Below are 14,178 nucleotides of genomic sequence, written 5' to 3'. Positions count from 1 at the left end.
TCTGCTGTGATAGGCTGCAGATGTTTTTGCTAATGCCATTGATTTCACATAAACGTCCTGTCCGGTATTGTTAAGAGATCCGACTGGGAAAAAAACAGAGTTATTCAATTTGGTGGTGTTATTGTTGAGTTCCCTCCTGAGATGAACATTTAGGAACTCCCAAAACTAAATCTCCTCCCGGGAGCATATACTTAGTGATTTATACTTTGTTTGGTGCCATAGTTCAGCATGATGTCATGTCTTTTCCAGCCTCAGCTGTGCGGTCCCTGCAATAACGAGTATGTGTTTGTGTGTCTCTCTGTGTGTGTGTGTGTGTGTGTGTGTGTGTTTGTCTTAGTCTTGACCATAAACCTTTTTTCTTAAAAAGGACAACTCAACTGAAAGATTCATCTCATGAGCTTGACATTTCCTGCATACAAGGCTGTCATGTATCTAAGTTTGGTCAGAATGCAAGATCACACTATTTGTGTGTGTGTGTGTGTGCGTGTGTGTTTGAGGTGGTATGTTTCTTACTGGAAGTTGTGCAGCTCTATTCATGTTCCCTGTGTATTTCTCTCACAGCCCAAGCAGATTGGCGATGACTTCTGTGGCCTTGTGCTGAACCAGCCTCTAGGCAGCCTGCGGGTGATCGAAGGCACGCCCCTCTTCGACGATCGCACCGATGGCATGGCCGCCGTGGCCGCCTACACGTACGGGGAGCATTCCGTGGTGTTCGTGGGCACACGCAGTGGGCACCTCAAAAAGGTATGGAAAAGCTCCGCTTTGGAATTCCATTTTGTTCGGCCATGTTTCTCTCTCTCAAGCCAGCAGCCGGTGTGTGTGAGACTCTTCACGCTGTGCTGTAAAATCGGCATGATTGTTTAGAGCTGTCTCTCTTAACACGCCATGCTGTGTGAGAATTTGGTAGGTCTTGCTCGCAGACAAGACAAGACACCGCAGTCCAACACTGCTTCGCCACTTCCTGACTGCTCTGCTGGCCTTGGTGCCTCTGCATTCTTGTTACCAATTGAGGATGTCTGGCAGGGAGGCACGGATGTATATTTAGAGCGTAAAAAAACAAAATGTTTACAGCAAGTATTAATTTACGACGAGGAGAGGAGTTGTGTGAAACAGTAATTTTGTGCCAGTAACAGTCAGAAAATACAGCAGCAGCATCAGCCTAGTCATTCTTTGGGTTATGGTTTAGTGGGCCACACAAGAACACTGCAATGCTTCTATCTCTCTCTCTCTCTCTCTCACACACACACACACACACACACACACACACACACACACAAAGCTAACAGAGCCAAACTGAAATCACAAAATGGACAGAGAAAGACAGGCCTCATTGTGAGTCTCCTTTTCCTTTAACAGCAACCCTATCAGTGCCTGGCTGCGGAAATGAATATAGTGAGCTCTTTGTCCACCCAAATGTGGTATTCTGTCAGTGGGAATCCCATTGAAGAGACTCATGGTCTGACCCCTCCTCTGCCCCCACACTCCCAGTCTCCTTTACCATTGCAGCCCACCCCTCCCACCCCAACCTTGAGCTGTAATAAAAGGAAAGCACCTCGTGACTCCCTGTCCTTGTGTGTTTAGCAGAACAGCAGTGTGTCCAAGAGAGAGCCTGAAAATAGCCGTCTCCTGCCACCCGCCAGAAATCGCTGTTTTGTGGGGATTGTTTAGGGCTATTAGCGCTCTGAGCCGCCAGTGAAAAGCTCTGGACATTATTAATTCACTCTATCTGAGGTCCATGTGATTGTGTGTCAAAGCAAATAAACCCGGCCTAGTTATAAATGCGAGAGATTTTTGGATGAGTCAACATTTGTGCCATCTACTTCATGCAGTAATTGCTCAGCTGAGATTTGTGTGTGTGTGTGTGTGTGTGTGTGTGTATATAATATATATATATATATATATATGTATATGTGTGTGTGTGTGTGTGTGTGTGTGTGTGTGTGTGTGTGTGTGTGTGTGTATACGTGTGTGTGTGGAGCCCAATATTAGTGCTTAAGTTGCAGTTGATGGAGAATCTCTCATTAATGAAATTAAATTAAACGTGAGACAGGATGCTAGGGAGGGGGAAAAAATCATTGGAGAAGCTGACTTGGCTCCTTTGCAGCAGACATAATAATTTAAATGAATTGGATGGAAATGAAATATGCTACAGTTATGTGTGCTTGCCATCCAAGCACCCTACTGGGAAATATAAAAATGCTCGCCGCCTTACTCCAAGCATGGCTGAAGTTTCTGCCTGGAGTCCACAGAGAGCCGCCTTGGGCTTTGTTTTGTATTCGGGTTATTTATGGGACTTTGCCTGTTTATGCATGTTCTGCCGTGCTTCTCCTCCCATCTCTCGCTTGTCGATGATCAAATTAGCAGGTCAGGGGTGCTACAGCTACAACCATATTAAAGTCCATAAATAAAGAAACTTGGCTAGATATTAGGGAAGTGTCTGCACACACTAGCACACCAGGTGCATATTTTCCTTACTTTATAACAATTAGGGAAGTTCACTGTGGTAACGGTCTGAAGAGCGTGTCTTTCCATTGTAGTGGGTTCTCACATGCTAAATACAAATTGTGAGACATAGAATTCAGATGGCGTCATCATAGTAGTCTGTTTGTATATCGACACCCTGATTAGGAAGCAGTGGTCTCAGACAGATGTCAGCCAAATGCTGCGTTTATTTAGCAAGCTTAAGGGTTGTCATGACTTTGTTTTGATTTACCACACGCAATTCAGACTGCACGATCAAAGGCCTTGCTGAAGCTTTTTTACAGGGCATTGTGGATTCAAATTAAATGGTGAATGAATTTGCTTCAGCCTTTATAGTAGTCTTAGTTGGCTCAGCTGTGTTGGACTGAGTTGTGCTGAGCTGTAATGTCGTCGGTGGATTTTCATACAGATATGTAATTTTGCTTTTGCTTATTTACTCACAGGAGATGAGGGGAAGTGAAAAGGGGGAGTGATGTAAGCATGGCTCATCTGAGAGTGATTTGGGAGGAATGGGATTTCCTGATTTGAATGGAACAGCTGTTCACAGTTACACATATTTCTGATTGATTTCTTGTTTAAAGGCTCCGTGGAACCATCTGACAACAGGGCAAGGCCCCGGATCGAAGCGGATTTCGGGCAGAGCAGACCCGCAGTAGCAGTAGGATTCATTAGAGTGTGTTTACACAACATGGCGAAGATTCTGCTTATTGGACAGCGGCTAGGTTTATGGTGTCCTCTTCCTTTTGGAGAGCAATGTTTGTTGGCCCAAGCAGCACAGGGCCCTCTGGCTAGACAAACCCACACACAGTGGCTCATGTTACAGTCTCATTGGAAACCCAAACAGATAAAACAGATGAAAACAGTAACACCCAAAGCGAATATATTTTTTTTTTTAACTACTAGAGAGCACCTTTGTTTAGAATGTACGTCTCAAGTTGGTGGTGTGTTTTGTGCAGCACACTGGTGTGTTGGTCAAGCTGGCATAATGAGTGCAGGAGAATGTGCGAGGGGGCCATTTAATTGCACCATATCTCCTGTTCCAACGCTTGTTTGTTTTGGCAGCGGTAGAGAGGGCCCGAGCCGCCTCTGCTGGAGCCGTGCGGAAATCGCCCGCGAAATACCCCCTTCCGTGTTTCCTGTCCCCGCATGCCCACTGTGGCGCGCCGCTCGGGTTCATCTACTGTCCAGCAGGTTTCTCTGCTGCTGCCACGCCCCCAGGTGTTGCTCAACCCAGGGGCTCACATAAGAAAACCAGCTGCCGTAGTCATGTGACGGGAAACAGCTGGAGAGAGAAGGCTGAAGTTAAATGTGTCAGAACTGCCGTAATTTTTGTTTATTTATTTATATTTTTTCCCTTTTTTAACGGCTGGTAGACTGAGCCAGTTCAGCATCACACCTTTGCACTTCTCATGCGAAAAGGGGTATAGAAAAATGCGAGGGCTCTTGGCAGTCTTCCCTTGCCACATCTTGAATGGATTTATTTCAGCGGTGAAACAGGCTGCAAGGCGAAGTTTAAATATGGGTAGTGGCATATTATCTTTGCTGTAGAGCTCGGGCTCTTGCATGCAAAAGCCACAAATCTCCTCCCGTGTTGGGTGGGGTCCGCGGTCGCAATCCCACAGACGAGTCAGGGAGCAGCAGGAGAGATGAGGGGCTAATCTTAACATACCTTTTGAGAAACAAGACCGAAGGCGTCAAGGGGTCTTTTTTTATGGCATATGCCGCAGTGGACAAAACTGCTGCTGATAAATCTGTGTGTGTGTGTGAGAGTCAGAGACTTGTGAGTGAGTCATGTGTCGTAGTGGTGCGCTACATATGTGTGCTATTTATTGCACAGTACATGTGTCCATTAGGATGTAGACTGTGTTGAAATGGGTCTCAGTTTTCCGCCTTCAAGCTGTTCTGCAGACGTGGCCAGTTAAACAACAGAAATGCTATCCCAGTGACCCATGATTGGATAGCAGAATCTGCTCAATCAGAAAAAAATGCATGTCACCTTACCCATATCCATTCACACTGCTTTTGAAGCTATAAAAAAGCTTATTGTGTGTGACAGGTTTCATTTTCTTTTGTACAGCCCAGATGACATGGTTTATGTCCCTGAGCATTAGCTGAAATAGACCTGTTTCTTTGTCATAGGAAATACAACATATTCTAGCTGCAGTTTTGGCGTTTTTACCACTGTGAAACATCACGAGTGGCTTATCTTGTATAGCAATCGTGGGTGTAGTTTTATGATTGCAGTGTTGGAGCTAGCTCGCTAGCGGAGGAGGTTCAAAGAACCTAAGGGTAACGTTTGACAGGTACACAAAGAGGAAAGATGTGTCTGTGTTCTATTTTAAGGTGCACTTCTCGCACCAGCTCCTGATTACAGCCGATGAAAATAATTTTCTGCACGATTGCGAGGCTACATACGTCCTTTACCACCCTCTCCCCAAGGTCCCCTTCTTGCCACACTCCCCTGGGCTCAGCCAGGTTGATGGGGTAGGAGGGACACCCTGCAGGTCATCACTGCGGTCTTGAGTGACTGCGTTGAAGAGCCTCCGGATTCGCTCCTCAACACCCTACCCTGCCCTACCCCATCACCACCACCCCTCTCTGAATCGCATCAGATTGGGATGGAAATCAAAGCTAATTCCGCTGCGTAAATCAGACAGCGGGAGTGCAGCGAGGCCGTGGAAGCGGGCCCGGCAGCGTAGATTTACGACCGCGCCCTGGCCCCACAGCACGTTTGATCATGGCTAAATCTGTTTGCCATAAATCAGGCCTCCCGCCACCACCAACTCCTCAAGAAGGCCGAGGGATGTTGTGTCTGGACCGGGCGCTAGCATTGTTTTGCGTTTGCGTTTCAGTGGGAGTGTCCTCGGCACGGGATTGCGTCATGAGGGGGGTCTGCTGAGGGGAAGTGAAAGCTGGCCGCCGGTGAACTGCCATTACTCCATCAATCTGGGTCATTGGCCATTTTATGATCAGCTGAAGAACATACATTATTTAAATGGAGAGTATAGTTGTTAAAGGCCCTCCCAAAAACATGTAGCTGTACCCCCTTGTGTATTGTGAGCAGCTAATGAAATGTTTTAGCCTCATAAGGGCAAAACTGCACCCTTGTCAGATGATTTATTTAAAGAGAAACCAAAATACTTTTTCAAACGGCTCTTTTTAGCTTTATTGTGAAGTCATGGCCGAATGGCTCCGCGGAACAATAAGTGATTTAGAAACAGCCTGCGCCGGACAGGCGCAATGTGACCTTCCGGTCTTGATCGAAATGCATAGTTAAAGTTAATGAGCGATTGAGCCAGGTGTGAGTGTTTGACTCGGCTGAAAGGTGAATAGCTCCGGTCCTCGGAGCGCAAGCCCCGCCAGCAATGTGTTTGGCAGCACTGACATGAGCTTGGATGGATTTGGGCCGAGCTCGACCCACTCAGCAAAGCGAGCGCTCGGCACACTGTACGGCTGGCCGCCTCTCCCTGCACAGAGGGAGCTGTGCAAAAAAAGTCTGGCAGAGGGAAGGAGCGTGTGTGTGTGTGTGTGTGTGTGTGTGTGTAAGCGTGTGCGAGTGTATACATGTGTTTGTGTGGTTTTTGAGTGGGGGGTGGGGGTCAGATGAAACGCAGAGGATGCTATTAAGGGCTGTGTGTGTGTGTGTGTGTGTCTCTCTCTCTGTGTGTGTGGGAGTGTGTGTTTGTGTCTGTACATGGAGTGTGTATGTGTGTAGGGGGTTGCTCAGTAGTGAAGAGAGCTGGTAGCAGGGAATCGGTTCCAGATGTCCTTCTGTTTCTTACCCATCTCCCTCCGATAACGCCAGATGTGCCAACATCTCCCCTAATAAGGAAGAGCTACTCATTGTGTTCAGGCTGTTTTTCGGTCGATTCGAGGGTCATGTCAGCCATAAAAATTAGGTTATTTGTTTGTATTGCATATGATGAACTTAATATAGTGTGTGTGTGTGTGTGTGGGGGGGGGGGGGGGGGGGGGGGGGGGGGTTTGTGAGGTATCACAGGCTGATGAAAGACGAAGCAATACAGAGTGAAGAAAACAAGGACACAGTATACGGGTCTCTACAGGCTGTTTGAGCCTAGACACACTGCCTGTGCTTAAACCCACCGTTGCTGGCCACAGGTATCACCCACCATCGTGTTTCTTAAGCAGCCGGCTGTTAGTTTCCTTTTTATTTCTGCGCATCAGAGGGTAATTACTTTACCTTTGTAGCCTGGCTGTCAAGGGCGCTCACTAATGAATATGAGTGTTGCATTGTGGGGATTATAGTCTGTATGTTTGGGTCTCCCTCCCTGGCGGCCAACCCTGGCTCCCGGCACTTGGCGATGCATTTTCTGTCATAATTTAATAGGAGGCTCTGTAACTTCATTAAAGGTCAGGACTGCCACCGCGGTTGTAAATGGGCTGGGGGGTGTGTATGTGGAGGGGGTAGTTGTCGGGCATAGCCCTTTAAGCACCTGTCTGGCTGTCTACTGGCTTTTTAAAGGCTCTGGCGCTCCTGGTGATTCAGGAACTGGTCTCCGAGGGACGAGGATACATTTCACTTCCATCCATCCGTCCGTCCTCCTCTCCCACCCCATTTTTACTGCCGAAACTAACCCCTCCCCACCACCACCACCACCACCTCCCGCACCCCACATTGTGCAGGTGGCTCCACTGGGAGAGTGGACTCCAGCCCCCTGCTCAGGCCTCACTATCCCTCCCCCCCCCAAACCCCCCCTCAACTCACACACACCTCACACTCGAGCTCCCCAACCTCAACCTACCCAACCCCCAACCACCGTTTGACAGAAAATAATGTGTCATTTTTCCAGTTGGTCGCGGCGCCTGTTAGCCGCGCTGCCTGCCAGACACATTTTATCATTCCGCTCCCATCCCTGCCGTCTCTCAATTTCCGCAGGCGCTAACCTCTATGCTGGAGCTAACCTTGGAGCTCTGCACTGAAAATGAGCCATTAGATTTACCATTTGTTTCCTCTCCCAAAGCAATCCGCGTCTTCTTCCATTTATATAGCTTTCGCACTGCCGGTGCTGCCGCCAAAAAGACGCTACGATGATGACTAACAAATGAACTATTATGTAATCAAAGGAGTATGGATTTGTTTTGGAGGTGCCATAGCCCACACAGTGAGGCCTCATATTTCAATCCAGTTGTTCTTTTCCCCCTCTGTCTCCAATGGCTGTGAGGTGAGTAATGGATGATGAAGGCAACTGTCCATTATTTGTGAATTAAACTCGCTATGCGTTTTCCACAGCCACAGTGGTATCTCAGTTCGCGGGCTGGTGAGGCCGCCTCTTAGCCACGCATGTGTAGAGGCTGTGACGCCTCGATGGCTGTAAGAAATGGAGGGCAAATTCAAGAGGATGGTTCTGGATGGGGCTTCAATGAGGACTCTGTCCTGGACAAATTGATAAATTGAGGGGGTCTCTTGAAATTCCCCTGCAAATTTGCCCCTTGTCACATGGGCCGATTAGACATCATTTATTTAATAACGCTCACAAAGACGACTTCTGTCTCCCTGCCAGCGCGGTGCCGCTACACACAGAGTGTAACTTTTGCCTCCGCTGCTTCTAGACCTGATTCCCTCCCTCTCTTTCCCCCCCATGTTATGATGCCAGTTGTGGCGGCAACCGCTAAAACCCCCGCATACCTGCTAATAACGTAAATGCATCAACATTCCAGCTCCTGTCAGATGCAGGGCGCACTGGGCTTGTGTTTTTTTTTCTGTTTTCACGAGGGTTGACTCGTGTCCAAATACACCCGCCGCCCCCACCCCACCAAAAAATCTTTTAAACTGTTTTCTTTAAATGGCCCTCACAGACGTGACTGAGTTTAGATGACAAGATAGCTGAGGTTTTTGTTGACTGTGTTCCCACTTTGCTGTCCTGCTCAGTGAACCGCTTCCTTGGAGTCCTTGAGCGTGTTTGTACACAAACTCCTCATATGTGATGCACACTTTTTTCCAAGGTTTTCTTAAATAGGAACTATGGCTGGCCGCTCCAGTACAAAAACAAACCAAACTCAACAAGCCCTTCCTCTGAAGTATCTCCGTCGTGGCGTGTGACCAATAGTTGGGTTATTGAGTTTCTTTGCTTCCCTACCTCAGTCTTGTTTTGTTTTTGAGCCTGTATACAGCGCCATGGCACTGGCTGACAATCTGCTGTGAGTGTTTAGATATGGATATGGTTTGTCTGAGGTGATTAGCTGGGGAGAGCTGAAGGGATCAAGTCAGTGGCTGCAAACTAAGTGGAAGAGACAGATGGCAGTGGAGCCTGTCACCAGACAGCGGCCCCCAGTGAACTGCCAGCCACCTCCAATTCTGCCACAAATAACTGCGGAGGCATCTCTATTCCAAAAGGTGTGTTTGGTCGCATTGCCAGTCAGAAGCACGTTTGAATTGTTTGTGTGTGTGTGTGTGTGTGTGTGTGTGTGTGTGTGTGTGCAAAATAAGCATTTAATTAAGGCTAATTAAATATTCAAAGGAGGAATCACTGTGGTTACTCAACATCAGATTTAGATTCTGTCTTGATGCCAAAGTGATTTGCCTCTCTTCAAAACCACACACGCAATGCGCGTGCACCTGAAAATGTGCAACAATTCCTCGGTAATCAAATACCCTTAGCCATTAGCCACTGTATCTCTGTCGATAAATTTCATGCATTATTCACGGTCACGGTCAAGCTTTAGGCTTGAGGTAACCCCCTTTTTTGCAATTCTATCGCTGTGATACTGAGACGCCTCGCCTTCCCTCCTCTGTGTTTGCTGAAGAAAGAGGGGAAACAAACATTGCATACTCATTTCTCCCTGGCTCCTCTGCCTCCCATCTCCTGGGAGAGGACTTCTCAGTTTCTCCTCCATTTTGTTGCATAAGACTGCTGCTCTCTTTCTCGGGTCGCCAAGACGTTTGATGTCAGCAGAGAGGGACTTTGGGAAACGACTTTGAGTTCTTGAGGGGCACGGGGGTGAATGTGGATGTACACCACAGTGTATTTGATAGGGGCACTTGGAACTAGGTCATTTTTCCATAGATGAGAAAGAAGGGCAGACAGGGAAAAAGAGGGGGAGAGTGAGAAGCAGTGGGAGAAACAGAGGGCGTTGCTCTGATTTGAGCAGTCAAGCAGAGGTTGAAACAGCTCTCAACATATCATTATGGTAACTGCTAAAGTTACACCCCATAATCACGGCAAGTTGGAGTTCCTGTCCTAGAAAGGCTTCAGTCTTTCAGGTAACTAAGGAAGTGGGCCATTTTTACCCCTTCTTTCTTTTACATGGGTTTTTTTGTTTGGAATAATGCCGTGGACAAGCACTGAGTTTTTTTTTTTTTTCCCCTCAAAGGCCTTTTGATGGTCTATTTTAAGATCACTGTAACTAACTGGCATAGCTAAGTCCTGGCTGACTATTTAAAGCTTCAAAGTCTTAACCACAACCGAATATTGGATGCTCCAAACACTGGCTCCCCACCCACTATCACCACACTTCTCGCGTACACATGAGAGATGTAGCTTTTTGGATTGAATCAGGAGAAGCATCCAAGACGGAAGAGAGAGGAATTGTGATGGAGAGAGGAAAAATTCCTTTATGACAGGAAATGGTCGCTTTTCATACCCCCACCCCCACCACCACCCTTTTTTAAAGGAGAGAGTTGAGGAAATCAGCCAGTGTCAGATGATGCCACTTTGATTGGTTTCATAATGCCTTCGCCGAAGCCGTCCTGTGTCGCGGCTAATTCTGTGATTACTTGGCATTGTACTCTCCATTGTGTACGGAGGGAAGGCTAGGAGGCTGAGACGGCTCCTCAATGGAGAGCAATGCCTGACAACTGACAGCCAGAACAAAAGGGGAGTCTTCTTCACATGGCTGCATTAATGGTCTGCATATTAAAAAAGAGAGAACACTTAATGAAGTCTTTCTTCGTCTCTGTTTATGTACTTGATTAGACTTAGAGTTGAGTTTCGCACCGATGCAGGGTGTTCCTTGTCTGGATGTTCTGGGCTCTTTTGCAAATTAAGATTCTCATGCATGTGGAGTTCAAGTAAAGGTGTCCATTATGTTCTTTTCTCCCATCACATTTAAATTGTTTCTTTTCTTCTCTCTTTTTTTTTCTTTTTTTTTAGCTTTGCTTTGAAGTAAGTGTTAAAAAGAATGAGCACATTTGAGCGTTGTCAAATTGCATTTTGATGTCTCTACATGCTATTACACAACCTCTCTTTTACTTCCTTCATTATACACTGCAGAACGATTGGTTAAAAAAAACAAGCCCATCCACCCTCTCCAAATGCTTCACTTTTCCTCTCACCTGATGTTGTATTTTTGTATCGTGTTTTGTGGATACGTTTAAGTATAGGTTGAGTGACAATTACTCGCTTCCTCTGCACATAATTAATCACTGGAGGAACCATTCCCACCTCCGTTTGGAGGTGTTTAGTATGCAAAGCTGCAGGAAGCAGCAGATTCCATCACCATTGTCCTGGGGGATTGATTTGTAAATGAATTGTGCCGTTTTGAATAGCGTCGCTTAATGTCAGTTTGCACAGCAGATTAGAAGGAGACCAAAGTCCCCTGTCTGTGGATTACCGGATGGATGGATGGGCACTACCTACCCACCCATTCAAGGTCTCCTTGCCCCCAGAACCTACCCACAATTCCTCTTATTGTTGTTATTTTCAACCAGAGTCTGAGTTTGGAGTGCGTTGAGGCCTCTGCGAAAATAGCAATCATGACACCCCCGTGACCCGAGTGGAGTTGTGCTCACCACTGTGCGGACACTACCAGTCCCTTCTCTTGGCTGCCATTCAAGAATTGTAATGACTTTTTATTTCCTCCCCAACACCACTTCTTCTTTTTCTCCGACTTTCTCCTACTTCTCTCTGGCCCAGACACGACAAGCTCTTATCCGCTGGCTCGCTGGCAGGTCTGCTTGGCTGTTTGCTGAGCTAATCAGCTCGGCCGAGAGACAGAGACACTGGCCTCCGTGGAAGGCCCCCATTCTCCTCCGGAACATCCACACAAAGACCCTGACCTATTGTCTGCAGGGGTGAGATGTAATTTTTCCTCCGCACTGTTCCTCCCCTTCCCCCCCTCAGCCACCACCTTCCCCGTTGTGCTGGCGCCGGCTCTGTTTTGCCTCTCCGCTGTTTCGGATTTATCTGAGCTGACCAGCTTGAGCGGGCTCTCCGCGGGGAGACGGTGCGGTGCGGGCGTGCGGGGCCCTGACCGCGGCCTTGGTCGTAGCCATAGCTGTGCCGCCAGCACTGCTCGGGCGCAGCGGCGGGAGCGGCTAGCCGTGTTTACAGTGCCGCTAATCGGCTGTTTGCTCACATGGTCGACGGCGGCAATGTCGCCACCTCATTTGCAAGGACTGCCATTTTTAACAAGGTGTTTTTGTTGTTGTTTTTCCTAAAGGGGGGCTGGGGGAGGGGTCTGTGGTTTGAAAAGTGACCTTGGGCTTTAATTGTGAATTAATGACCTGGAAGGTTTTTTATCCTTTTTTTTTTGGTTCATTATTGTTTGGGGAGTGGAGAAGGCCCTTGTTCTGCATGCACACACGCACACACACACACACACACACACACACACACACACACACACACACACACACACACACACACACACACACAGGAGCATAAACACGCTGGGGTGTCACTGACTGGAGGCTGCGCCCCTGCCGTTTATGGATCATTGATTTGTTTGGCGTGCGTGTTTGCTGGGTAATTATTGATCATGATGGGGAGTTTGCTCCTGAAAGCAGGGGCCAGGTGCTACTGGTGTGAGGAATAGCAGTGTCTGTGTGTGTGCATGCTGGATAATAATGCCACCACCCACACACACACACGCGCACACGCACACACACACACACACACACACATAAGCTTGAGGCGTAATCATGTCCTGCTGGCGGTGTCATATTGGTTGTCTCCCAAGACTCCTCTACACCCCCCCCCCCCCCCCACACACACACACCACCATCACCAGCAGCACTGTCACCCCCCCACACACACTACCAGCACTGTCACCCCCCCCACCCCCACCCCCTAATCACACTAGGACTTAATCAGGCCTGACTGCCGCTTTCTCCAAGAGCTTTCTCAGGCACACGACATGACAGCCCAACCCTTTCCATACCCCTCCCCAGTAGCTGGCCCCCACTTTCCGACACACACCCTTTGCCACACACACACACACACAAACACACACCCTCCCCCCTCACACACATGCACACACATACTTACACTCTCAAATGCATCTCTTACCAGTAGCTACCCTCCACCATTGCACTGGTACGTTGCACATACACAGCGCTCCCCATTTCAGTAGCCAATGCCCCTCGCCCTCATTACACACACACACACACACACACACACACACACACACATACATCTACTCCTCCCCAGCCTCCTCCCACTCACAGATGTTAGTTCTCTGTTCATGTGAGCATGCTGAAGTTCCAGGGCTTTATGACTGCACACAGCCTGCTACTCTCCCTTTGCAAGCTCATATGAATATATGTCCAGCAGTGTCTCTGACAGCAGGTTTATATATCTGTGTGTGTGTGTGTCTGTTTGCCCTGTGTGTGTGTGCGCGAGCGCATGTGTATGTGTGTGTGTGAGCGTGCGCGCGCGCGTGTGTGTATGTATATGTCTGAAAGATTTGTGTGTTTCTAATGGCTCTGGTCTCGGCCCTCTCCTCAACCTGACGGAGGGGCTACTGCGGAGCTTTACGGCGCCCAGCACTAATGATATTTTCAGACCCAGAGCCTCTCCTGAGAAAAATACCATTTACCAGGTAGTTTTTCTAACTGTGTCTTCTCATGCCTTTGCATTTTTGTTTGATGTAAGCAAAGGTAGACTGATATTAGGCAGTTTTACCCTATGCTTTTATAGGGGGATTTTTTTTTTTAGATGAATTTGCATTTTCTTTGTCTTAAGTGTCAATGTTTCATGTTTAAGCGTCCGTCACATCGTCAGTGACAGCTTCTGACCTTTACATACATTTTGTTTGCATAGTAACAGTGTTGGATGCCTTGTTGATGTGACATGTTTACATGGTTGTGGGAGTTATTTGTTTTGTGCTCACAGTCTGCCTTTTGTTGGAGTTGTCAGGCGACTCCCTGGTGGCTCCTTATGGGCAGGAGTTTCACTGTAGGGGCCTCCTGCATGTGAGCTAGCACTGTACAGCTGCCTAGTGTATAAATGAGAGAGGGAGAGAGGGAGAAAAAGAGAGGAGAAAGAGAAGAGAGAGAGGAGGAAGAAGAGAGAGAGAGACGAGGAAAAGAGGGAGAGATCCTGACCAAGAGCAGGGTCTGTCTCATCTCACGGCAGAAATGTTTCAAACCACTGTGAGACGGCACTTGAATTGAATGTCCCTTCAATCTAAACAACCTTATTGTCGGAATGTGAGGGGAAACTCCAAAAAGACGAGTTGCGTGTTTCAGGGATCTATTTCCAGATCTGTTTTTGTGTTCTGTGTCACACATTTGGACTTTGTGTTGCGCTTTATGTAGCATAGTCAGGCATGTAATCATCATTGGTTATCTCTAATGATATAGAGCAATTCTATAGTTATCCCTAGCTGTGAAACGTTTAGAGTTTTTTGTTTTGTTTAGTAGGCTGAATTACGGCACACAAGCTAGCAATTCCAGACCAGTGCCTGAATCATGTGTACATGTTTAAAGATAACCCCTTTAAAGGGGAAAAAAAATCA

At 47.6% G+C, this 14,178-nt stretch overlaps 1 protein-coding gene across 2 annotated transcripts in view; it reads left to right on the top strand.

Moving 5' to 3' along the window:
• The window catches only part of plxna3 (plexin A3), a 118,441-nt gene that overhangs the window by 11,009 nt on the left and 93,254 nt on the right, over positions 1–14,178 (top strand). For both annotated transcript variants that reach the window (XM_042099143.1, XM_042099142.1), the window contains exon 3: positions 562–744. In XM_042099143.1, the coding sequence (XP_041955077.1) occupies positions 562–744 (183 nt within the window). The remainder of the gene's footprint in view (positions 1–561; positions 745–14,178) is intronic.

The sequence above is a fragment of the Alosa sapidissima genome, chromosome 7 (genome assembly GCF_018492685.1).
Source record: "Alosa sapidissima isolate fAloSap1 chromosome 7, fAloSap1.pri, whole genome shotgun sequence".
NCBI lineage: Eukaryota > Metazoa > Chordata > Actinopteri > Clupeiformes > Clupeidae > Alosa > Alosa sapidissima.
Note: the sequence above shows the minus strand (reverse complement) of the source record. Positions and strands in the feature narration are given on the sequence as shown.